This window comes from Echiichthys vipera, assembly GCF_963691815.1.
Source record: "Echiichthys vipera genome assembly, chromosome: 20".
NCBI classification, from domain to species: Eukaryota; Metazoa; Chordata; class Actinopteri; order Perciformes; family Trachinidae; genus Echiichthys; species Echiichthys vipera.
Window position 1 is genome coordinate 23,931,865 of NC_139845.1, and position 27,031 is coordinate 23,958,895.

At 42.5% G+C, this 27,031-nt stretch overlaps 1 protein-coding gene across 2 annotated transcripts in view; it reads left to right on the forward strand.

The window, feature by feature from the left end:
• mpped1 (metallophosphoesterase domain containing 1) overlaps positions 1-27,031 on the forward strand; it is a gene marked incomplete at both ends in the record, with an annotated part of 219,862 nt that overhangs the window by 135,916 nt on the left and 56,915 nt on the right. For both annotated transcript variants that reach the window (XM_083935273.1, XM_083935272.1), the window contains one exon: positions 22,423-22,648. In XM_083935273.1, coding sequence (XP_083791399.1) covers positions 22,423-22,648 — 226 coding nt within the window. The remainder of the gene's footprint in view (positions 1-22,422; positions 22,649-27,031) is intronic.

Genomic DNA, 27,031 nt, shown 5'->3' on the forward strand with positions numbered 1-27,031 from the left:
ATGATCGTGAGCTTTTAAAAAGGCATCACCTTATCACAAGGGTATTATCATCATAGTAGAGCTAGTCAAGGATGCAAACACTTCACCAACCAATAGAAACAACCCAATAACATCTGGGACAGCCACATCCATCCATATATTTTCCCACTCAGAATTTTTGGCTTTTGCAGTTATCCCGACCCTTCCTTTCATGTACAAGTTTGGCGAGAAGGACAAGCTATTTGTCAAAACTTTACTGGCAGGGTCCACCTTTCCCGAATGGGATTCATATGGTTCATCCACACGCACAAGGGGTTCACAGGAAATGATGTAGGCCTATATGTACTATGTTTGAAGAGAAAAGCTGCTATGTGTATATTTTCTGTGGGTTTGTCACTATGATTAGTCATACGATCCATTATTCATATACAGATATATTTAGTATAGCTGCTTTAACTCAGAATCAACTAACTAGTTCATACAGAGCTGTCAGCCTCTCATGGTCTTCATCAGTGAATGAAGCTTGCTCAGTTGTAATGACGGCTCAGGTCATGTCCCTTAAACATACAATATGTAATTTCCTGCTGCTATGACAAGAGACAAGTGTGCTAACGTTAGTCAGCGGCCAGTTGGCTGAATGGATCTGGAATTAGCTTCTTCATAACGTTAGCTGATGAAGTAATTTGTGAGCAGATGTTTGAAGATTTACCAGCTAGAAAAAATTGGAATACTAAAATAATCATTACTAAATATTTGTATCAGATGAGATACTACTAACTTTCAAAAGAATCAATACTTTTGCCGTCAGTAGTGCAGCCTCCGCCTCCTCCAGTTAACGCGTAACATCACCCAGCAGCTACAGCTCGTCTCTCTGAACTGATTCATCAAATTTACAACTCGTGCTGCTGCTGGAGGACCTTTGCTACCAGTTTTAGTAGAAAATGAGCAAAGCAAAAGTGCCGTTTGGAAGTATTTAGCATACCAGACTAACGACAAGGGAAAGTCTAAGGAAGTCAAGCTAGCAGCTAGCGTCTAATAATAAACATTAACACTAACGGCGCAGCTAAGCAGCTAATGCCATCAGTCCTGCCCATCAATATTTGGCATATATACAACCTACATTTATGTGGTTAATTTATTTTAATTTTTTTGCACTACATCAGACAACTTCTTTAAAGGGATTTTTGTATTGTTCTAATCTTCATTTTAAAAAATCTGCCTTCATTTTTGTAATTTTTTCCCTGTGGTATCAAAAATGGTATCGTTTATCGAGTATTTTCCTGGGTATCAGTATGCAATTTGAAATTCCAGTATCGTGACAACCCTAGTCTCTACTGGATTAATGTTACCATGTTGAAAAAAATGCATAGTTAATGCAAAAACAATGCTCTGCGGCAGGCAAGGCTGCCTTCTTCTGTGTGCAAGTAAGAGCTAAGAGAAGGATTAAAGGTTATATGACAGACTTTGAAAGAATCAACACGCTCCCTGTTGTTGAATAAAATTACAGATTTCTCTCGGTTTGCATATTGTTGGAAACATTTTGGATAATGTAAGTACACAACTAGAAAAATGTATAACAAAGGTACAAGCGTTGTCTGCATAGAGTTTCAAAAAGTGTAGATTTCAACCGCTTTCGGTTCGCCATTGCCCTGACTCACTGTGACTTTTTTTAAAAGATTATTTTCTAGTTTATTTAATAGTGAGAGAACAGGTCAGGTAAGAGAGAAGGCTGCAGGGGTGACGCTGTCCTCTCTGCATGTGTGTGGAGCTGAGCCTATGTAGGTGAAATGCGCACAGGAGAGGAACTGACAAGCTAGCGTGACCGTATCCACCATGACACCAAAACCGTGGCGAGTTTTTTTTTCTTTTCATTCAGCTAAGGCGCCGTAAAAAAAAAAATCTTTAGCCTACTCTCTTACTCAGATGTGCTCGGCAGCTTAGGTCCCGTCTCCGTAGAGCCCGGTGCCAGGCTCCGGCAGAGACACAACTCTTCTGTTCAAACGTTTTGTGCATTGTGTCCGATATTTTTTTAATAGTTTTTCGTGTTGTTTCGTGCTTGATGCTAGGGCATGGACTCGGGAACATGAAGATTTCTAATACCGGTAAGTTCTCCCACGTTCACGAGAACCAAAAATAGGCTTGTCCTTAAGGGAACCTGCGCCACTGAGCAGCTTTCCATAGGAATGAATGGGCGCCATTTTTCCTGTCTGCCGTCCTTTTTTTTTCTATGTCCATGGTCGCCACAGACACGGATATACTCAGCAAAAAAGGCAGGTAGCAGTGCTTTCATAAGTGGGTGAGATGATCAGTCAACATTGTTTTAACTCACTATTTGATAGATATTAACTTAAAAGGCAATTAAATAGATGTAAATCTTACGGAGTACAAGTGCAGAGTTCGGTACCCAACCCTACTGTAATAGGGTATAAATTAGCATTAAAGGGTAGCACGTCAGTTAGTCATATTAAAATATTTCTGGTTTATTACTGTAATTATAAAGAGCAAGTTGTTTGGTGTTCAGATTTCTGCAGTAAACTTCTGAGCCATTTCCCTGAAAAGGCGAGGTGTAGGAACTTTACAGAGCCCAAACTTTTCTTCTTTGACTTTCTGCATTACTTGTCTCAAACGGAAGCATCTTATCTCTGTATTGAGTTGGGAGCAAGTGTAAGTCTTATCATCGCTATGTGATATCTGTTGGAAACCGTAATGAAGTGACCTCGTACTAAGCCGCACAACGGAAAAAACTGTTAAATTGGCGAATGTACAACAGTTGAGGTACCAGAGCAGTCCTGCTATCATCACCATCATCATCATTGTCGTCAACGTCATCAACACCGGCACAAACCTCCCCGGGAAACGGCAGAAGCCTGTTAGCGGGTGCACGGGCCTTTTGTGTATTCATCTCTTTCTCTGAGGGAGGGGAACGGAGAGTGGGGAGATAAGGGGAAAACTTGTTGTCCTTCCCCCCCTCACACACACACACATGCGAGCTGCAGGGAGCGCGAGCTGCAAATCCGCTAGCCTGCACTCCAGCGGCGAGAGGCAACGGGAGAGACGGGAAAGAAAAGATAAACCGAGCCAAACGCGCCTGCTGCTGCCTCAGAAGTCACTCTCTCCTCTCTTTATCCCTCCTCCTCTCCTCTGCTGTTATTTCCTTCTCCCCTGCAACTCTGCCAGCTCTTCCTCTTCCTCGCGTCTGCTCGTATAAATATTTATAATCTGGCTATTCCTATTCTTTCTCTCTCTTTCATTCCCTCCTGCTCCCTGTGTCTGTCAAACACACACCGTCCCATTCTGTAGATGAATGTAAGGCCTGCTGTTAAGTGTGTGCACAGCAGATTTACAAGGAGATCAGGTTTAGGATATTCATTACCTCGAAGTCGCTTCAAACTGAGCCTCGTTCAGGTAACGCTTTCTTGTTCCCAAACTTTCTACTCTTTGTCTTTCCTTTCTCTCCCTCATCTTCCTCCTTCAGACTCATTCTTTCACCTCTATCACCTCTTTCTCTCTTTGTTGATTCTCCAAACCTTCAGTTTCAGACCTCGGTGGCAGCTCTCTGCGATCCTTCTCTCAGCTCTTATTTTTAGCAGGAAGTCAGTCGGCTCTTGGGGGCCGCTGGCAGCTGCTCAAGGCTTTGTCAGAGACGTCGAACGCTGCAGGAGAGGGGGGAGAGGCGAGGAGAAGGGGGAAAAAGAGGGGAGGACTGAGGAGGCAGGAGATGAAATTCATGCAGGGGGAAAGGATGTTGGAAAATGAGGGGAAAGGGAAGAGGAGGTGGAGGTTTAACAACAAGGCGGTCTCATAGCTCACAGCCAGGCCGACTGGTCCCAAACTTCTGCCCTCTGTTGTCATGGTAATCCATGCAGGTCCAGCTGTCAGTCACTGTATCAGGTGTGTTAAGAGTGGTGTGAGACAACCACAATCGTTTTTACTAATGAACAGTTGAAATGAGTGGATTTAATGTCAATTGATAGAAAGTTAATCAACAACCATTTCGATAAATGATTAATTGTTTAAGTAACTTATCGAGAAAATACGGCAAACTGAAAATGTCTGTTTTCAGCGTCTCAAATGTGTTATATTGTAAATCAAATATCTTTTAGTTTATCTAATCAAACAATTTGGAAACTTTGGTCTCTGGGAATTTTTTTTGTATTTTCTGAAGGTTTATTGAATAAATGTTTAAGTTATTCATCAGCATTAAAAAATAACTGTTGGCTGAAGGCCTAGTTTAGAATAAGTTCCAAATCCCTGTTCCCCTACTCTATTTTCCACCTATTCCTCCTCCAGTGTAGTCTTGTTTCAAATATTTAGCGTGTACCTTTTTCAGGTCACATAACACACAAATCAATTTAACTTAATTGTTATTATAGTGATAGATAATATGTTTAAGTGACTGTACATGTTTACCACAGGCAGTGGTATGTTGGCAGGCAGTGGCTTTGTGTCGGGCTGGATTTTTGGCGGCTTGCTGAGTCCGAAGAGTTGTTGGAAAAGCTTTTGGAAAAATAAACAGAAGAAGAAATACGAGCGCCATTTCCGGTTAGTGTTGGACAGCAGTGTGTGATTTCAGACAGCACTTACTAAGGAAATTGAGTGTACTGATCGTGTCACTGCAGTGGGTGATTTGGGACACAGCATAAGATATCTGCTGAAAAACTATTTTTTTCTGTGGACAGATTTAGCTACTACATCAGTGAAGTGTAGTGTTAGCTTAAGCCAAAGATAGCTCTGGCACAGCTGATTGACATTTCCAAAAATAGAGAGTGTTAAAAAATCACAACTAACAACCAATCAGTTTGCTTAATTTGAGTCACCCATTTTATAATGAGTGTTAAGTGCCTCTAAGTTATGTATATCAACAAATTAAACATCCAGAGTTACATTATTGTTGTCATTTAATGCAGTGTGGACTTTTGTCTGTCTGTGTTACCAATTGCAATGATAATGTAACACAAATGAATAAAGACTTGCATTTACTGTGGTGATTACATTCCAACAAGACTTCAAGAGTCTGCAATGGGATTTTTATACTTTACATATGTAGTTAAGCAGCTAAAATCACAAAAAAACTGTGTGGTCCTTGAAGGGTAATTTTTATAAATAAACTTTTTTTAAGTATATGTTTCTATTGTGTGCGTTCAAAGTGTGAAACCCATTTTCTTCTGACTAGCAGTGATAGCTAAAATAGACTACAGTAAGCAATGTTGAAAAGCTGCCATTCATGAAGCAGTGAGCGTGGGATTGTGGAGGATGGAGGTTGATTGTGCGGGACAGGTGAGAGGAGAGAGATTCAGAAGAGGAAGGTAGAAGAAAAAAATGGTTTATTTAGGATGAGGGGCAGACCTCGAGCTTGTGAATAGCAGCACTTGAGTCCAATTGTCGCCAATAATGGCCTCTTTGATCAGGCTTTCAGCTCAAGCATCCAAGTGGATTTCGTAAGCTGATCCAGTGCGTCATTCAGTGTTTGCATGTTTGTTTGTGTTCTGCCCTTGCTGTAGACTTGAGTGACGTCTGTATTCAGGCCGTATGATAGTATGAGCTGGCGGAGAGGAGTGGGAATATACTGCAGTGAATGTTCTTTAAAAATGGATCTCATTGTGCTTCAGAGTTGACTCAGGGGCAAGACCAGAGCAGTTTTAATTCTTAAAGGCCTTCTTCTCTTGCTCTTTCCTTGTGCCCGCCTGACTTCAATACAGCGGTTTCTTTACACATTGCATCTTTACACATCACGCAGGGACCAAAATACTGAAGATTCACATTAGGTAAATACTGATAAATTAACAACCGGATATACATTTGAAGTGGATTTCTATCTTTTTCTGAGAACAATTTCCATCCACAGAAGGTATGAAATATTAAAAGGGTATTGAGGCCACTTCCTTTCTTTTATGAACTCCACTCATGGGGTGAATCCAGTTAGTAGAGGGTCTTTAAAGGAGGACTGAGATACTACTAATGCTACTACTATAACGTCTACTACTACTACAACTACTACTACTACTACTACTACTACTACTACTACTACTTATAATAATAATAATAATAATAATAATAATAATAATAACACCTGTAGGATTGAATGTATAGCTAGATCCTCTGCAGAGCTTTCAGCATTAAGATTGACTGTTATATTGATTCTCAGTGGTAGCTAAACTCCATCAATGTGTGTAGAAACCATAGAGCCAAAATAAAGCTCCAAGTGGATGACTCACAGACAATGCGGCTGCCGCAATCTTGGCATTACCTTACTTGACCTGCTCCTGCCTAATCCAAAAAAGGGGAAAAATGTGGAGCTGTGGCAGGCAAAATAAAGCCTGGCATCCAAGCTTACAAGCTAGGCTAAGAAGCTAGCTAGACTACTTCATTGGAAGGGGAGGAGCCCGGGGACAAAGTAACCCAGCCTCTGTATCAAATAGAACTCAGGCAGACCTCAGCACCGGGGGTCACAGCATGCTGGAGGCCAACAGTAGAGCTGGGTCTAACCTGAGTACTGAAGTGCCCATTCAGTTACCAGGACAAAGTCTAATTCTGTGGGAAACAATCTGAAGCAAATCATTTGATTTAGGTTACACTGACACATTCGCAATGAGATAATAGTCTTTAGATTACAATTTCCCACACGACTATTACAAACACTGCACATATTTATGATTTTGACACTGATTTGTCCAATATTTGTATGGAAAATTCTATATGAATTATATGAAAATATAATTCAGTAAAATTGTACTGTAATTGATTGTACTGTTTTAGAAGTTTCTATGGATGTGATACATTTTACTTGTCTGATATAATCTGCAACATGGATCTGCCTGTGGACGCCTGTCCATAAATAATGCAGGAAAAAAACTATCCGCAAATGCAACAGCCTGCATAGACCGACACATCGGTTGGCTGATTTTATCAGCAGATATTCACATTTTTTAGGTGTATCGTATCGGCCGATAAAATCGGCTGGCCGATATATCGGTCTATCACTAGTTGCACTAGACTGTGCAACTCAGTATCAAGGAAGAACATTTTGTAGGTTTTTGCCACAAAAAGACAATATATATATATTTACATATCCCGCAGGAATAAGCATTCATTTTGTCTTAACAACTTTTGAAACGGCCACCAAGATAATATCTGTTGAGACATTAAAGCTGCATTATTGGACACGCAAAATGATGCCAAAACATTCTTACAAATTTGCTATGCCTAAGGTAAGCAAACACTGGCTGATATCATTGAGTCTTGTAACATTTGTTATCATCACTGTGTAATTTTTATGATGTAAATTGAGGGAGCAAACGTAGTATCGGCTCCAAATATCGGCTCAAAAAAATCGTCAGTCTGTATTGGTCAATAGCTAAGGATGATGAAAAAAAAAATCTGTGTTCCACATCAGTCGATCCCTACAATTTACTCACCCAGCAGACACTGAGTGACATTAGCATACATTCTGAGTCCTGATTCTGGCCACCTCATAAATAGGTGTTCAGAATTCACTCTCATTTAACTCTCTCCACATACTCGTGAGAAAATATCTTGCTATTTAGCCTCAAAATCTTTCTCTATTGCCTGCTTGTAGTGTACAGTTGGTTTATCAGAGCATTATGTGTGAATCATGTGAATCAATTCATCTGGTGGAGTCAGGTTATTTATCCACACCCCGACTCAAATTCAAATTAAAATTCAAATTAAAATTCAAAAAACTTTATTTGTCCCCGGGGGGCAATTCAGGGCACACAGAGCAGCAAATAACGACAGTGCAACTATACAAAAACATTTTAACCTAACAACAAGAATAAAGTGTAAAAGAAGAATAAGTGTCAGATGGTGAAATAACAACTCATGTTTACTGTGCGCAAGTAAACAATGAAAAAATCAATTACACACCCTTGACTGAACTGCTAAACAGAGTGAATCTGGTTTTGCTGACGGGCTCTGTCATCAGGACACATCGCAAAAACTCGGCCAATGGTAACTCATCTCCCAACTCCCAAGAGTGTCCCTGCCTTTTGATGCAAGAATTTGATCCATTTATATACAAAATATGCATTGGTACATTTTAAAGGTACACATACAAATACAGCAGCTATAATGGGACAAAGTAACCCCAACTTTGGTCTGGGTATTAACACCATGTCTCGGTGTCCCCCTCATACAAAAACAACCACAGTCCCCTCTCTGCCTCTGACTGTGGGCTGCGAGGTCTACAGTCTTTAGCATCTCTGCTACAACTCTTTATTTAGCACCTGCTCTACTCGGTTCCCCTTAACTGCTGAATAATAGATAAGTGACGGCCATGATGCGATTGCTGTGTAGGCACTGGAAATGCAAGTGTGTTTTTTCTTTGCCTGGAGAGAGAGTGTGTCTCCTGCTCTGCACCTACCTCTGTAGCAATGAGTGTGTGTGTGTGTGTGTGTGTGTGTGTGTGTGTGTGTGTGTGTGTGTGTGTGTGTGTGTGTGTGTGTGTGTGTGTGTGTGTGTGTGTGTTTGTGTGTGTGTGTGTGCATGTGTTTTTTTGCCCTCTGTCTCCATCCTCTGTCAGGTGTTGCGCCCCATACCTCCCCTCTAGACCTCCTCTTCACCTCAGCTCTCCTCGTTCTCCTCCCAGCTGGCTCCCTTTAGCTTGGTAACAGCGAGGTCGTTAAACTTTCATGACCGCTGTCTTTTTCTAGCACGCTCCTCTCTCCTCCTTCCTCCGTTTTGCTCCTTCCCTATTCCCTCATTCCTTCTCTTGCCACGTTCCTCTTTCCTCCCGTTCTTCCCTCGTTTCTCCTTCCTCCACTAAGCCAGATTTTCCTTCATTCTCAATCTCTCCCTCTCTCCCTCTCCCCACTTTTCCCCCTTCCTATCTTTTCTTCTTCCACTCCTCTCATGTTTACCCAGCAGTGAGTGCAGCTGGAGGAGAGCATAACGAGGAGGTTTTTGACACTCCTTTATGGTTTTTAACATTGGAAAACTTGACAGAATTTCAAGTGACTGTAAATTTAAGCAAACCATTTCCCATCTGTCCCTCACTGCTTTTGTTTCGTCTGTTTGCACACTTGAAAGACTGCATTCCTTTGCTTGTGTTTGGGTGTGTGTGTGGGTGTGTGTGTGTGTGTGTGTGTGTGTGTGTGTGCGTGTGCGTGTGGGTGTGTGCGTGTGCGTGTGTGTGTGTGTGTGCGTGTGTGTGTGTGTGTGTGTGTGTCTCCATGAGGGGGAGAAAATGATGAAACGGGACAGAAAATGTTCTTAGAAACATCCCCACTCTTCTTTCTTTCAAACAAGTTAATTTCTTCTATTTCCTCCAAGTCCAGAAAACATTTGGGAAGAGTTTGAATCCTCTGTGGATATCACTTATGGAATGATCTCTCTCTCTCTCTCTTTCTCTCTCCCTCTCTCTCTCTCTCTTCCTCTCTCTCTCAGATTTTGTTTCTGGGTCAGCATCAGTGCATGTAGTTTGCTGTACACAAACTGTTGCTGAATCTGCATTAGCCCTCTCTTTTAAGCATAGACCGTAGGCTAAGCTGTTCTACATGCTATTGAATTAATAGCACTAATGGCAATCGAGAGTTATCGCCAACTTATAACAAACGGTGTTGTGGAGTTTGCATGTTCTCCCCTTGTCTGCTTGGGTTTTCTCCGGGTTCTCCGGTTTCCTCCCACAGTCCAAAGACATGCAGGTGTCAGGTTCATTGATGACTCTAAATCGCCCGTAGGTGTGAATGGTTGTCTGTCTCTGTTTGTCTCTATGTGCCCTGTGATAGACTGGCGTCTTGTCCAGGGTGGACCCCGCCTCACGCCCGATGTCAGCTGGGATCGGCTCCAGTGAGATTGGTTTGTGGAAGAGTACCAGAGTAAGTCCATCAGAGGCAGAGGGTGGGTCATGCCTTTACCATCGTAGAAATATAAATATTGTCCATGTTTAACCCATCCCCTGACCAATGGGCTACCCTGAGCTCAACCATAGGAGGTGAGTGCCTAACCTCAACCCTCTACACACATGGGTAATTCCAAAGAAACACTGCAGCCTGTGTCGGAGTCCCACAGGTCTGCAGTAGACTGGTCTGTGTGTGTGTTACATTTGTTTTCTGGTGATTTGACAAAGAGAAAAACACAGGCGACTCCTTTTAGTTTCACACACACCTCAGCCTGTTGGGTGCATTTTTTTATGACACCGCGATATAAAGGAAAATATGAAATGATAGACTAACCTAGCACGGACCTAGTCACAACTGCATTTCTGCAGCTGCAGAAACTAGCTCTGAAAACAAATCGACATCGGCTAAATGTGGCGTCAGTAGTATCCAGTTTAAAAACAGGCACGGGACAGATGGAGGGTGGCCAATCGTTGAATTCATCAGCATTCATCAGCATTCATCTGAAGCCCTTGTCGCTCGTTCTGAGAATTGCGACTTAATCTTCAACCACATTATCCTGGAGGCGACGTCGTCACACTGAACGCGTAAGTGGAGCAGACAGGATGAAAGAGACAGAGATTGAGTGTAGGAGAGAGACAGAGAAGAGAGAGACCACCTACGAGGCCGCTTGATGATGCGCTGTATCTGTCTTTGTTGCCGCTTCTATTTAGTTGTGCGTATGAATGTATGTGTGTGAGTGTCATTTATTATGTTCAGTGTGGATGATGTGAAGTGTTAGGAGATGCTGCTGTACTCAGATAAAATGTGTGTTTTGGATGCGTGGCTCAGTAGGTGGTGTTTGTGTACGGCGTCTCATAATTGCTGGCTGTCTTTGTTTAGCGTCTGCTTGTATGATTATATGTGTGTGTGTGTGTGTGTGTGTGTGTGTGTGTGTGTGTGTGTGTGTGTGTGTGTGTGTGTGTGTGTGTGTGTGTGTGTGATGAGGCGCAGCAGTGTGTGGGTGGTGAGTTAAATGAAATGCGTGAGTATTAAGTTTAAGATCAGGTGAGAAGGCAGAAACCATCATCATCCCATCTCTACCTTGTTTCCTGTCTTTCAGTTACACACCTCTGTCTTTTCCTCTCCTCTCCTTCATGTGACATATTACTTTCTTCTCTCACATCCAGTCTTCCCTCTCTGCCTCTGACTAGAACACCCGCACACACACACTGTAAAGGAATTACGACTGATCCGAGCTGAGTCTTAAACTTGTCTGTCTTTGAACATCAGTGCCGTTGCTTTTGAAGCTTCACTTTGAATTACGGCATTTCTGTTTATGCACACACAGATAAAGGCTGGCTAAAGCTGCACAGTTTGGCTATAATCTCACTATGTTCTATGCATAAAGAAGACATACATAAGCTGTGGGGGGTATACAAACAGATACACACTGGAATACGTGCATGAAAAAAAGACAAAAACAAAGAGTTTGGTATTAAAGACTTCAGCCTATCTGTCCATTACCACACACTAGCCAAAAGTTTTTACCACATTATCTAAATTACAAGTGCATCAGCATTAAATGCTGGATTTGGGTCATTCTAGTCTTGCATTGACAGACCTATCTCCACAGCAGTGTGGAGCATGGTTTGGCTACACCTGCTTATCATTTTGGGATTAGGGGAAAACTCTGTGGCTTGTTTGTATTTATTTTAACCAATCCCAGTCATCTTGGGCGGCGCTAAGTCAACTGTACCCTTGCACAACAGGAAAGCCTGAGAGGGTGTTATCCCAGGGCTGAACATCTGCTGAGCCAGTCTAGGGTCATTATTTTACCTTAGGAATTGATGGACAGTAACTAAACACATTTAAGTAACTGATCTCACAAGCTAGAACTGTGTCTTTTTGTGTACTTACAATTTTGAATAAGTAACATGCTTGTGCTTCACTGACGATCTGTTTAATTTAGTTTTTTAGCTGTATTGTCCTCAAAATAACCAAGTCCAGTTGCTTTTGACTGAAAATTGCTTTGAGGATAACGATGACCTGGACAAATGAGAACATGCACAGGCTTACCTGTATTGCATTTTAATATGAATCCATTCTCTAGGTTTTTGTCTGTCATTCAATATTGAAACTGACTTACTGCTCACACTGAACAAACATAATCGTGAACAAGATTACATTTGTTGACAGTTTCTGGCAGTAAACGGTTGCTTTGAAGATGCGAATAAATATAAAAAGTCACATTTTATATTGAACTTATTATAGTATAATTATTTTAGCGATTATGCTTGACTTATATATTTTTTAATTTACTTAAAAAACATCTCAAGTACCCCTTCCAGTACTCCATAGTACTACTAGGAGCCATTTTAAAGCCAATGCTGCAGGTTACACCTTTTCACTACACTCGATTTATTTGATAGCTTCAGTTACTTCTCCTCCAACATTAGAGTACTGCTTACATGTTAATGCAGCAATAACAAAATATATTTATATATATATATATTATACAAATATTTTTATAGTGTAGTATTGGTACTTCTTCTAGTCTACTTCCTCTTCATGTCATGCAGACTCTCTCAGATACATCCACACTGAAAGTACAAGTGACTTAATATCACGGGATGCAGGAATTATTACGAGCTAATGTAAGCTAGTGTAAGTAATTGTGTGTGGGTAGAAAGAATTTGAGGAATGGTTTGACGTAACGTAACTGTGTCACCAGTCGAACGCCCTTCACTGGTATTATCCATATCTGGACGGATGGGGCCTCATGTACTAAGAATTGCGTGGCTTTCTTACTAAAACATGGCGTACGCTAGAATCCAGAAACTGGCGTAAGCACAAAAAAATTCAGATGTATCAATGTGTGCGTACGCATGGATCCAAGCACTTTTCCTTTGTACATCCCAATCAACGTGGAATTGAGCGCACATGCAGAAGTGCTAAACTCCTCCCTGTCCACGCCCCCATTTAAATATGCAAATCAATGTAAATAGGGCCTGCACCGGGGATTCCCTCTCTGCACTATCAGATTTAAACGATGAGTAAAGGTAAGAAGCGCAACTTCAACGAGTCTAAGCTCGAAATTTTATTAAATGAAGTGGAGACCGAAGAGCGGTTTTATTTGGTAGCCTCTTTTCAGGGATAAACACAAAGAAAAAGACATTTCTGGGGAGTGTGTGTGTGAGGCAGTGAACGCTGTTGGGTCGGAGCAGCGCACAACCACTGAAATAAAAAAAAAAATGGTCCGACGTGAAGCGGAGGATTTCGGCCCACCGCCGAAGTATCACCGCAACGGGCGGGGTGACAGGAGGGGAGGAACTGACCCCCTTTGACCAGAGAGTGGCGGCTATTGTGGAGGGAACAGCTCTAAGCGGAGTTGTGGGGGGCCATGAAGGCGACACAGATCATCCTCAAGGTAAATGTGTTAAACTCAGAAATGTCATTATACTAGGCTGCTCACATTACACATGCTCGTGCGTTAAGTTGCCAGGATATAAACACATTGACTCATGTTTAATTACTTCATTTTTTTTAATTATTATTTCTCAATAGACGATGAGACAGGAGAGGGCTCCTCCCTCTGCACCGTGCGCCCTGGCGTCTCCACCGGCACCTCGAGCACCACGCGCCCCGGCGACTCCACGCCAGCTGACGTCCGCCCGACTGGCCGTGTCCTTTCACAAGCTGTGCTGGAATCACAGGAGGAAATAGTGAGAGCACTCCGTGGCGTCAGTGATCTTCTAGATCAAATTGTCAATGCACTGGGAGATATTTATCATGCAATAAATGCACGTACAAAGTAAATCGTGTCCTTGCCTCTTTACATCATTGAAATCAGTCGCTGCCGGGCCCGTATCGCTTTGCGGGGTGGGTCGAGGTTGACGGGTCCGCATCCGGTTCCTCCGGTGGGGGGGATGTGCTCTGGCAGTGGTATGCCATGGCGGTGTGCCAAGTTGTGCAGGACACCATAGGCCAGCACGATGCGGCACACCTTCTTAGGTGTGTACAGCAGCACCCCGCCCGACTTGTCTAGACAGCGCCAGCGCCCCTTCAATAGGTTAATTGCCCTCTCCACCACTGCCCGAGTTCGGGAATGGCGGTCGTTGTATCTCCCCTCTTGGTCGGTGCCGGGGTTAGTGAGAGGGGTCAACAGCCACGTTCTCAGGGGGTAACTATATATATATATATATATATATATATATATATATATATATATATATAACTCACACTACTGTTCGCGGGAAAACTAACAGGACAAAATAACTGCATTACAAGGATTGACAAGACTGATCACACTTATATTAATGACTGCAGAGGTTCCAACTTTACGCACGCGTTTATTGAGACGAATAATGAACACAAGGAGACATTCTTTTTTCACCAGGAAAAAAAACAAATATACATATTTGAATGCGCGTGTCCAAACGGGCATTGTGCTGGTTTAAATTCAGGGCGCATTAAACGGATAAATGATTTACTCACCGATAAGCCACCCATCGCGCACCGTGCCAGCCTCCAACCTGTTACCAACCATGCTATTGTTTAGATTGAACGAGTCATGCGTTGCCAGAAATCCCAGAGTGGTCAGCACCTGTGTGGGAATGGACAACCCCTGGCTCCTGGGCGTGTGTCGTTCTATGTCTGGCCGCAGCTCCGCGCACAGCTCCAGTAACACTGGCCTCGGCAACCCGAAACGACTCATGAGCCAGTTGTCGTCATTTGCAAACAGATCTTCCTGCTCTCTAAACACCCTCTCACGGCTGACATAACCATTTGCGATGTCTTCTAACAAGGCCAAGGCTGCCATTGTTAATTCCATTTTTTATTAAATTGCGCATGCTTTTATATCCTTCTCCTTATTTTATATCCTTACGATTGCAAACACGTGTGTGTTAATTGTCCATTAATGTGTCGCTGATGCGCACATTACACTGAGGATGAATTGTTTTCACATAACTAACAGTTTCCCAGCATCACCTCTAAGTGTCGCCAACGAAACAATAGCTGTAGAAACGTGCGTACGCCAGCCATGAAGTTTGCGTGGCGCACCGCACATTTCCACGGTCATTTCACTTTTGATACATCCGAACGTTGGCGTGGAAAATGGCGTACGCCACGTTTTTGTGCGTACGCAACATTGATACATGAGGCCCCTGGTCTGCCTCAGTTTCCGGTCTTTTCGTGGTGTTTTTATGAGTGATATGCACTGAAGTGCAAGTAGAATTTATTTACACACTTCTAAGAATCTACAAGTGAAGTTTCATTTTTGTACATGGCTTTACATGTTAAATTAGTAGAGGAAAGTTGACTAAATACGTTTGGGCAACGCTCAGCCTGAGCGGCTCAGGTGGTGGTTTACATTAAAAATGGACATTAAGACCGGTGTTAGCGTCCTTTTGACCACTCTGTTATACACAAAGATAAATTAGGCCGTTAAAACAATATAGGGTTACAAAGATAAGAAGTTAGTTTAACACCATTACATTAACTCTAAATATTACACCATCATTTATATTTGTAGGTGAAACAGAAAGTTTAATAGTATTTACCCAGAGACTGTCCGGCTGGTGGCGCAGATCTGTTAATGAAAAATATTCTTAATCGCTTTCTTGCAGAGAGTAAAATGCAAGGATTGATCTCGCTCTTGTGTCTGTGCAATAAGTATCTAGAGCCAGGAGAGGATTAGCCTAAATTATCATAAAGGCTGGAAGTAAGAGGAAGCAGCTAGCCTGTTGTAGCTTATTTGTTTGTTTTAATAGGTGCACAAACAGGGTATTAAAGATTGAAAATATAGCTTTTAATAAAGACTCTTCATATTCAACCTTTAACAAACAAGGAATACTCCTGCGCTGTGTAGGGAGCTAAGCTCAACTAAACTGGACTTTTCCTCTCATTTAAATTTAGCAGAAGGTTTTGGCTACTGCTTTTTGTCCACATGCGTTCACTCATGCTGACACACACACTGGTATCAATTTAATCATTTTGGGTTGGCAGGATATATCTGGCCCCTGTTTCATGCAACTGCAAACACTTGACGTTCTAGACATGCGCACACACACACACACACACATACACACTCTTTGCTATTAAGTTATTTGGCAGGACATTTTGGCTACTAGCTATTGGTATCTATGCAGTAGTACACACACTAAGGAATTAACTTTGTCTTGGCAGACAGGACATTTCTGCATGTACACAAACACACATATAAAAGCACACACAATGGGCAGTAATCCCCCCCATATATGCCAGAACTTTGGGCAGAGCAGGGATTTTCCTCTTCAAAGAGCAGACCACCCATTGCAGCTTCGGAACAATGGTGGCCGAACTCCGGAAGATTTCCTGTGGCGGGGGTGGGAGTCCACACACACACACACACAGACACACACACACACACACACAGACACACACACACACACACACACACACACACTTTAGATACTGTAGCCTGTGTTATGTAGAGATACACAAACACAATCACATGTCAAGATACTCAAACAATACGCTTGTGCATGGACCCTCAGGATCATGTACATACCTGCAGGCGGCATGTTGCACTTTATACACACGGTTACACAGACACATACACACGCCCTGTGGAGCTCATGGGAGGACAGAGGTTTTTGTGGTGACAAACAGACAGACAGTAGATCTGGGATGTGTATGACTGGAGGCGGGCAAGCACTTGCCAAAAAGAGCAAAGGCACGGAGCGAGAAGGGATTGAAAAAAAAACCAGAGAGGGCTAAAGTGATGAAGGGGCAAGGGGCAGAAGTTAAGACTGAAGTCCAGCGGCTTCCACTCCTGAACGCAGCCTCATTTTCCGCCTGCAAAATCCTATGTTTTCCTCAAATCTTTGCACTCCCCCTTGCTCACTTTGTTTTCCTCTTCTTTTGTTATTTTCTTGATGTGGCAGAACACAAGGTGGACGTCCTCCCCGCGTTGCCGTTTCATTCATAGATAAATTAAAACTATTTGTTGCTTAAAAGCAGCCTTTTCAATTCAAAGACAAAAGATGGCGGGGCGACAAAGAGAGGCCCGCGTGTTGTGGGGGAATGTCGGCCCAAATGTTTAGATGCCCCCCCCACACACACACACACACTTCCACCCACATCCTCTTCCCTTTTCTTCTCTGTCTTTTGTCACAGAAGCGTTCATTCTCATTTGATGCAGAAATTGTCTTTTTGTGATTGATTTTTTTCTTTGTGCAAACGCACAGTAAGAGACTGTATTGTTGAATTTCTTTCTTTTTTGTGTTTGTATTATTTTCATGCAGTTTAATTTCTACAATAAACATATGCACACACTGGCTTCTTCAAGTCAGATAGAGCTATGTAAAGTTCAGCTAGTTGGTATTCACACCTTGTCATTTTGAAGTTTCTTCTTTTTACTGTGGGAAACTTAAAAATTCATCCATGAAATTGAAATCGAATTCTGCTAAGAGCGCACGTGTGTGTGTGTGTGTGTGTGTGTGTGTGTGTGTGTGTGTGTGTGTGTGTGTGTGTTTGTGTGTGTGTGTGTGTGTGTGTGTGTGTGTGTGTGTGTAGGAGGATGATGGGGTATTTGTGTCCAGCTGGTGGAGTTTTATACTTCTCCCTGTGATTTATTTCTCTCCATTTACAGTTGGCCGTCAAACTTCATGGGTAAAAATCTGCTCACGTTGCAGGATTTCTGAGGGGACACAGACAGTGCTGTTTACTCGCTGGTTTTGCTTATGTATTTTTGATATTTGCATTCAAGGCATTTAGCTGATGATCTCACCCAAGGCTGCTTGTGTTCTTTCTCTGCTTGTGTGTGTCTGTGTGTGTGTATTTAACATATTACCATCAATGTGTTTGTATGATTTTGATCTACTTAACACTTTGAAAAGGCACCCAGTATGTGACCATGACGGTTAAGTGAAGGCACCAAAAAAAGCGTGGTTTGGCTTTTAGGACCCATCCACCACCCAGCCCTTCTCCCTACACAATATTTAGTGCTCCTTTACTATGTCACCTTTTTTCCTCCTCTCCTCCAGAAGTAACTTCTAAAGTAATACATTACGGTGCATTACTTTTTGTAGTACAAAAAGTAATGAGGACAGCCTGGTGTTTTGCATCTCATTTTCACATGTTTGAAAAAAGGGATTGATGTTCTACTACTAGCCACTTCAGCAACACACCGTTGCTGTAGCCTCCTGATGCTCAACAAAGTGCTGCTGCTGCTGCTCTTCTCTGTTTAGACACAACTGAAAAAATGTGTGGAGTACATCATTTAAAAAAAAACAATTACAGACAGCAGTGACACCAGGTTATTTCTAATAAATACAGTGGACAGGCAGGTTTTGATATTTCAACATGGAAAAATTGGGGGAATTGAAATTCCAGGAGAATGGGCAGGGAAATCAAAAGGGTTGGCAAATGTGCAGCATATGTTTTCATTTGTCAGAATCAGATTGTTTATATTGAATTAAATGTTTTTATATATCGTGCATTATAGAATTGAATAGCTGTAGGAGGGCTATTTCGAGTCCCTGTGTGGATCAGTTCCAGTACCTCTCCTGGGCACTGCCGAGGTGCTGTTGAGCAAGGCACCGAACCCTCAACTGCTCGGGGCACTGATCCATTGGCAGCCCCCTTGCTCTGACATCTTTCCATTAATTGCATGTATATAGGTCCTGTTTGTGTATGTGTGTATTTTGGGCCTGTGTGTGTGTAACCTGAAGAATAAAATAACAGAATGAAAAAATTCTTCTTCTTCTTCTTCTTCTTCTTCTATGCTGATGGTATCTTCAGTGGAGCGGTTTGTCCTGTAGGTGAACTGACGGGAGGTAGACAGGTCCTGATGTGCTGTGAGACTAGTCTCTTGAAACACTTCATGATTACAGGCCAAAGTGCAACAGGCCTGTAATCATTGAGCCGGTCGACCGCTGATTTCTTTGGGACGGGATTATCGTTGAAGATTTCAGGCACAATGGGATGATGGCTTGTGACAGGGACTGGTTGAAAATGTTGGTGAAAACCCCAGTAAGCTCATGAGCACATGCTCTGAGTAACTTCCACGTACACCGTCAGGGCCGGCCATCTTTCTGGGGTTTCTTGCAAGATATGCTTGCAGGAAAAATAGACCACACACCAAAACGTTTGTGAGCTGTCCTGAGCAGTGTGTGTATGTGAAAAGCACAACTGGTTAGCATAAGCTCCGAGCCTAGCACTTTGCAGCGGCTGATGGAAACCTGCTGTAAAAGGTAAAGGGCTGTTCATCGCAGATAATAATCACTGCAGTTTTATGAAGCTCATAGCATAAAAACAATATTTCATTGACTATTTGACTTGCTGGTAGGGGCTGCAAGTGATCAACGACTGCTTCAGAAGCAAAAGGCATTTCTGCCAGTCAGCTGGGTTAAGCTTTACCTCATGTGTTGCAGGACACATTTTGGCCTTTTCGTAGCTCAAAACTGACCTCCAAAGAAAAGTTCAAGATACCACATTGAACCTGAGCATCTGAAAATTTCACTTGTATAACATTCATTCCATATATAATTTTCATATGTTATGATTGCCACCATCTTGACTTTAGAGCTGCTACGGCAGCCAGCATGTATGAGCAACGAGTTGGTAATTAGACAGCGGCATTAAGGATAGTGAGTCCACAGTGGTGTTCTTTGTTCTTCTTTCCATGAAAAAGTACTCTCCAGTTCAGATATAACTGATGCTATTGCAGCATCTACGCATTGTTGTTTTCAAAAGAATAGTCGCCTCCCCGTGTCGTTGATATCGCGAGAGTTAACGCCTGTGTGAAACCAACAGAAGAGAGCGAGAGCCACCTGGGGGAGATCTGCGCAAGTAGAGACACTTTTCTAGTAGAGTAATGAGTCCAAAACTGACCACTGGAAGGCCTTTACTGTGAAGCAGCTGCAGGCATCTGATATACAAAGAAATGTCTGTGTTAGCCTAAAATCTGAATTTGCTGCTCAATGCAAGTTCATCAAAATGTAAATTTTGTATTTACATTCATATGGAAGCATTGTGTTAACTTGACATCTCAAAACATTTTGCATGGATATTTACCAAATGACGTAGGATGACTAAAATTACCACTTCAGCATTGTTCAAATCTTTCCGATTCCCATGTGCAGTGCATGCCAGGATTGTGCAGTCAATAAAAATTTACAAAGTCCAAAAGTGCAATGTTTACAAGTACTTATACTGCATATACTATTTCTGTATTTATTTCCTATTACATGTCTCAATATTTGTGAGAAAAATAGAGAGACGTAAATATTGGACTTCAGGACCCACAGTACATTAGAGATCCATTGAACGTGCAGGGATTTGATGCATTTTTGGTTAGAGCTGTAACCTTCAATACTTTGCGTGAGATGAAATACAGGTGCTCAGTTGTCCTGTGAGCTTTAATAGGAGATTTGATCCAAGATAATGATCTAATTTTCATATTGGATAAGGATATTCCTTCCACCGGGGACAATAGAGCGAACATTACTTCAAAAGTCTGGCGAAAAGCAATCCAAAACATCTTTTGATTGTGCAATGGTGTGTGTGTGCCTCTGCGGAGGTGCAGCCCCTCATTTAAGGGGCTTTTTTGGTGTCTGCTTGACAACTAAACACAAGCCCTTCTACAAATGGAAGCTGTGTTTGGGGAGAGGGGGCGGCCCCGGCCCAAACTGCAAAAATGGGCGCTCTTTGACAGCTGCTTTCATCTTGTTATTATTCCTCCTTCACACTCAAGGATTTTTGGGCTTCCTAAAGTATTTCTGTCGCTTTCTCCTTCCTCTACCTCCCTCTAACCCCCCACTCTTTCTCTCTTTCTCTCTGTCACCGGTCTGTGATTGGCTGTTATGACAGAGCCGTCCTCGAGCTGTCAGCCTCTTCTAAAGCTCAGTTTAATTACTCCTTTTCACTAACATGACACGTTCATGCACAGATGCATGCAAACTCGCACACACAAGGGGAAGTCACTCACAAACACACATGGTGACACACAAACCGGTGTGCTCAGCTGCACGCCGTGCCGTCCTATCGGTATTAAAAAAATGCCATGGTGATTGAACCCGCCGTCAGCCTCTTCCTGAGAAAGCAGACCCCCAGATGTTTGTCAGTGTTGGTTCTCGGTTTCCTCAGCAGAGTTGTGAAAACATTGCGTAGACTTGTGAAGGGCCGGCTGCCACTGGGTTTGATGGGCGCAGATCGATCGCGCGCCCTGCTGCGCCATGCTCTGAATAGCCAATTAAAGCCATTGAGACAGAGGAGAAATGGGGGGGGGGGGGGGGGGTGATGTGAAGGTGTGGGTGTTTGATTAGAGGAGGATGATGAGAGAGAAAAGGGGGAAAGATGCAGCAGCAGTTGCCGTAGCCAGTAAATGTTTAATATTTTGCGTCGTAAACTTCGCAATGATCACTCTTTCTGCTTTCCCTCCTCATCATTCCCTCCAGATAAAGATTCCCTGACGGATGCATTCAGCTATGCTTCCATAAACAGAAGACAGCAGTGCACTGGGTTGAGACCTTGACTGATGGAGGGAAGCTAAGACAGATGTACAGATTTGCTAGAGATGGAGAGGAAACCAATGAGAAACCCATGTTGCATGTGAATGCCAAGCAATTTGGGATGGGTTTCATATCGTCCTCAATTTTCCCTCCTCTCCTTGTCTCTCCTCACTGTCTACCCCTCTTTCCTTCATTTCCTTTTTTTAACCCCTTCCGTACATCTCCTGTCCCCCAATCTCCTCTATCCTTGTCTCTTTTCATTTACTCTTTTGCCTGGAATATGAAACGTTTTTGGCATCTTTATGATGTTTATGACTGTTCCTTCAACTGACAGCAAGTGCTCCAGAAGTAGGGTAATGTAGTATAACAAGCCTCAAACACCGCCTAGCGAGGAGGTCAGGATGGTACACACACCGAACCATTACCCAGGAGACCACAGTTTGGGTTCTGTTCTTGTCCGCTTCCATGTCAAAGTGAAACATATTTTAAACCAAACCACAATCTTTTCCTAAACCTTACTATGTAGTTGTACCGCCTAAACCTAACTGTGTAGTTTTAAATTAAATTCAATTCAATTCAATTTTATTTATAGTGCCAAATCATAACAAAAGTTATCTCAGGACACTTTACAGAGTAGGTAAAGACCACACTCTATGACTTATTTATGATTTACACAGACCCAACAATTCCCCAGTACAGTACGGTGGCAACACGTTTTGATGTCTAAATCAACCATGTAGTTTAGTTTATTAAACCTAACCATGTAGTTTAGTTTATTAAACCTAACCATGTAGTTTAGTTTATTAAACCTAACCATGTAGTTTAGTTTATTAAACCTAAACATGTAGTTTAGTTTATTAAACCTAACCATGTAGTTTAGTTTATTAAACCTAACCATGTAGTTTAGTTGTCTAAACCTAACCATGTAGTTTAGTTTATTAAACCTAACCATGTAGTTTTATTGTCTAAACCTAGTGTAGTGTTGTAATCTAAGTAAAAGTAACACTTGCTCAAAGTTACAACATTAAAAGGTTTTAGAACTGTGACCATCCATTTTTCCCTTCCATAACCTTTTTTTGACCTCTCTACCTCCCTCTCTTCTCCCATGCCAGGTACCCTGCCCTACGACATCAAGATAGTAATCGCCGGAAACCACGAGTTGACTTTTGACCAGGAGTTTATGGCTGACCTGATCAAGCAGGACTTCTACTACTTCCCTTCTGCCTCCAAGTTGAAGCCGGAAAATTACGAGAATGTCCAGTCGCTGCTCACCAACTGCATCTACCTGCAGGACTCCGAGGTCACTGTGCGGGGCTTCAGGATCTACGGCTCCCCCTGGTGAGTAACCCCTGTCACTGTCCTGCAGACATTGCTGTGTACTAAGAACTTCTTTATGGTTTCACTTTTATGTCACATTTATTGTCCCCAGTTTTGTTAAGTCATACTCATATGATCAATTTCACACAGCATGTTGGCTTTATGTTTGTATTTTTTTTACTAATTATTTTCCGACATTGTCTTATATGGGAAGAAACATTTTGGCAGCCATGTTTGATGAATCCAAATTTCTATGCCAGGAGGGCTTGCTTTCTTGCTGCTGCTTAGACACGAGATAATTTGTTTTTGCCTTTCTGTGTGCAGAAAACAGGTTAAAACAACCAACTCCTGAAAAACTGTCCCCTTAAAGGTCAGCGTGTGCTGATTGTGTCTTGTAGCCCTGCATTTGACGCTAATATAGCACACACCAAAAATGCCTTTCAGGCAGATAGGTGTTGAACTTGGGAAATAAGGCAATGGTGTATCCTGATGCATCCTCGCACAACTACACCTACGATCCTTTGGTGTGTCTTGTCCTTTTGAGGCTTTGATTATCATCACTCTCCACTGAGGTCACTGTAGAGGTATCAACAGTGTTCATATTTTACCTTTATATGATGTATTATTGGCTTCATAAACTGACATCAAAATATAGGTAACTTCTTGTGTAGAGAAATGTTGTGATGGTTGAAAAAAACATTTATTGGGTCAAAATGTAGTTTTAACGACATTATTATATTATTAGCATAATTCCTAAATTAATTTTTGTCAAATGCATTTTATAGGGTCTTGGGGCCTCGTAGCAGGTCCGGCCAAACCAAAGTTATAATTTTGGTATTAGGTCTGGCCGATAATTCAACACAATTTATGGTGTGAAGACTGTGGTTTTGTTTTTACATGACACTATTACAAATTACAAATAGTTTACATGCATGTCAGTCACAGCTGGAAAAAAATATTTGATTTAACTTTAAGCTGTTTATTGTGCCTCAAGGTTCTTCATAAAATAAGAAACTTTTGTCAAGTATTTGATTCACACCGGAGTTTACAAACTTAGGCTTTGCCATATGTTTTTAATATTCTATTCATTTATTAATCAAATTACCAACTCTGCATCTCTAAATAATAAAAAATGAATCATTGATTTGCTTCCTTATTTAGATTAAACTTGTATGTACGGGGGTGTGAGGGCAAGTGTGCAAAGCCCTATTCGGACTTGATTAGTTGGGGACGTGGGGTTATACAGGTCTTACCTCAGCACGTCTGTAATATAATTGGCCAATTCGCACAGGATTAATGAAATTCCTGTATTCCAACAGTTGTGGGATGGGTTACTCGATTTTTGCACTACCGTCACCTCTCTGTCGCCATGTTCGTGCTACATAGCTTCCTGATATCACACAATTAATAAGAGTGCTTTTTCAAGCGCCCCATGCTCAAAATAATGCGGAAACTATGTGTTAACTGGATATGACGATATGTCCACATATGTTTTACAGGCGTGATTAGTTTGACCTGAGGGAGTTTTTCAGGACCGTTTTACAGCAGGTGAAAATCGACGTATTTTTATTGACATTCTACAGAATAATAGATAGGTGGTTCATGATCTTCTCTATGTGCGTGTGCGTGTGTGCGTGTGCGTGTGCGTGTGCGTGTGCGTGTGCATGTGGGTGTGTGTGTGTGTGTGTGTGTGTCTGTGTGTGTGTGTGTGTGTGTGTGTGTGTGCGTGTGCGTGTGCGTGTGTGTGTGTGTGTGTGTGTGTGTGTGTGTTTCAGTGACAGGTTCTTGAGGGCAGTGTTTGGTGTGTGTTGGTGCCCCAGTGCTGGGTAATTGGTTTGCTGTTATAGCAGGGTCCCCTGAGTTTATTACTCAAGACACTGCAGAGCTCTGAGAGTAAGATGGAGATGGAAAAGAGGAAGGGAAAGAAGAAGAGATGGATGAGAAAAAGTGAGAGGGCAGACGAAAGAGATGTAGCAAAGAATGAAGAGGAGGTGACAGATAGAAAAAAAGAGAGAAAGAAGACAGAAAGATTGATGGAGATTTGGGAGGATGATTTTATTCAGATTCACCGGCTGGCCCTGGCTTGGGTAATGGGCATGTGAGGTGACGAGTGTGTGTGTGTGTGTGTGTGTGTGTGTGTGTGTGTCTGAATGTGTGATGGAGTACTGGGGGTTTATGAGTGTGTACTCTCACTTGCCTTGGACTGCATGCTTGCATTTGTGTTTGTGAGCCTCAGGGTGTGTTCCTGCAGCACAGAGGGGCTCCAGCTGGAGGCTCTGTGTGTCCCCAACCCCCAACCCCACCCCCACTGTCTGCTCCCCTCTTCCCTTGCTTCCTTCCATTACTTCTTCTTTCCTTACCTATTCCCTCTATCCTTCTCTCCTTCTTGCGTCCTTCAATCATCCCTTCTACCATCATCCCTCCTACCGTCCTTTGCTATTTCCTCTTCTTGCCTCTTCAATGCCTCCTACTACCTTTCCTTCCTCCATCAGTTCTCTCTCTCCCTGCACCCGGTTCCACTCCTGCCCCTCACCTCCCTGATCATTTGATGGGTAATGCGTGGAGATGGAGCACACACAGAGCAGCCACCTCCTTCACATGCTCCACTATCTGGCAGGAATAGCGGGACTGTGCCTGTTCCGGTCCCTCCGTCACCATGGCAATGCCAGGCTGGCACTGCTTTATAGCCTGTGCATTACCACACACACCCTCACCACAACCCATCATCCTCACCTCCTCCGCCTGAGGTGCCTGACTGTCTGACTATCTGACTGCCTGATTATCTGAATACCAACTTATTTGTGGTCTGTCAGTGGATCTGGAGTTTGAATGGGAAATGTATCCAATAGTCTACAGATCCAATAATACTCATATATGGATGTACCCAAGACTTTGAACTGCCTGAACTCTTCCATGTCGTTCTTCACTTGAATGTAAGCAGCCCTGTCTTGTTAAACAACATTATAATTACTTACCACTAACCCAAGAAACAGATGAAACGACAACAAAATGCGGAGTGTAATTTTAAGTTATGTGTTGAAAACACAAATTCATTTGAAGTGGCCATAGACAAGTTTTCTGTTTTAACTTATGATTATGAAGTCAGTGTTTAGTGCACAATGTATTGGCTATAGAATGATGACACCACCAGTGTGTAGATTGGTTCCCTATAAGCTCCTGTCTACCACTATATCCAAATTTGAATCCGTGAATTCATCCAGGTCCTTTCAAATCCCTTATTGGATCTATCTGGAGAGTATGGAAAATGAAAGAGGGGTGAAAGAATGTTGTCTCTATCTAACTATCCTCTCGTTCCTCATGTCCTGTGTTCTGATTGGCTCTGTTTCTTCACTCTGTCTGTTGCCTCCTCTCATTCTCCATCCCATTGTCTGCCATGTTCCTCATCACTTCCTGTCTCTTCTTCCTCCTCCGCCCCTCTTTCCATCCTTCTCCATGGGCCATTTACTCATCCCCTCTGTCATCCCTCACTCCTACTCTATCCTCTTGCTTCTCTCTCTCTCTCTCTCTCCCCTTCTCCACAGAGGTAGTATGATGCTGTGTGCTTCTCAGTGGGCTCTTCCAGTCCATCCCACGACTGGATTGTTCCCACACACATGCAAGCACACACACACACGCACACACACACACACACACACACACACACACACACACATACACACACACACACACACACACACACACACACACACACACACACACACACACACACACACACACACACACAGCCGCCCTCCGTCTGAGAGCTAAAGGGACAGGGAAAGGAAGTGCACATGCATGTTTTTGTGAAGGAAATGAGTAGGATCGAAGGGTGCATGGGGATTAACGCACAGCCGCTGACACTGCAGACCACCTGCTACACACACATAGGGTAATTCCAGGGTGAAATCATCCCATGGTCTTTTTCAGCACTTACATATACATCAAATAAGCTATCGAGACAGTTTTTTTTCATGTATAAACTATTAACGTAGAAATCCCGAAGAGTTGCGAACAGTCACTAACAGCTGGACATAACTAACAGTGATTAGTTCGAGGCAGTGCGGTAAAGGCATTCAAACGACTTTTTTAACCACTAATACTGCTCAAAATAACAGCAAACCTCTGCAGCAGCATGAGAAGAGTCCCTACACAGAAAACAATGCACCAACAAAGTAGTTAGTGAACCCAGAGTTTATTAAAAGAGTGTTCAGCAAGTCTGCTGCAAAATTAGTGTTCGTGAAATAAATAAAAGCTCCATTTTAAACACCTAACTTAGAAAACAAAAACATCAATTAAGTGTATGGGTGTGCAGAAGCTTTGATTTATTTGCTAAACAAATACAGTCTAGAAAGCATGAAAAATGTTCTGTAGCTATATTTAGGCTACCATTTTTATGAGATGTCC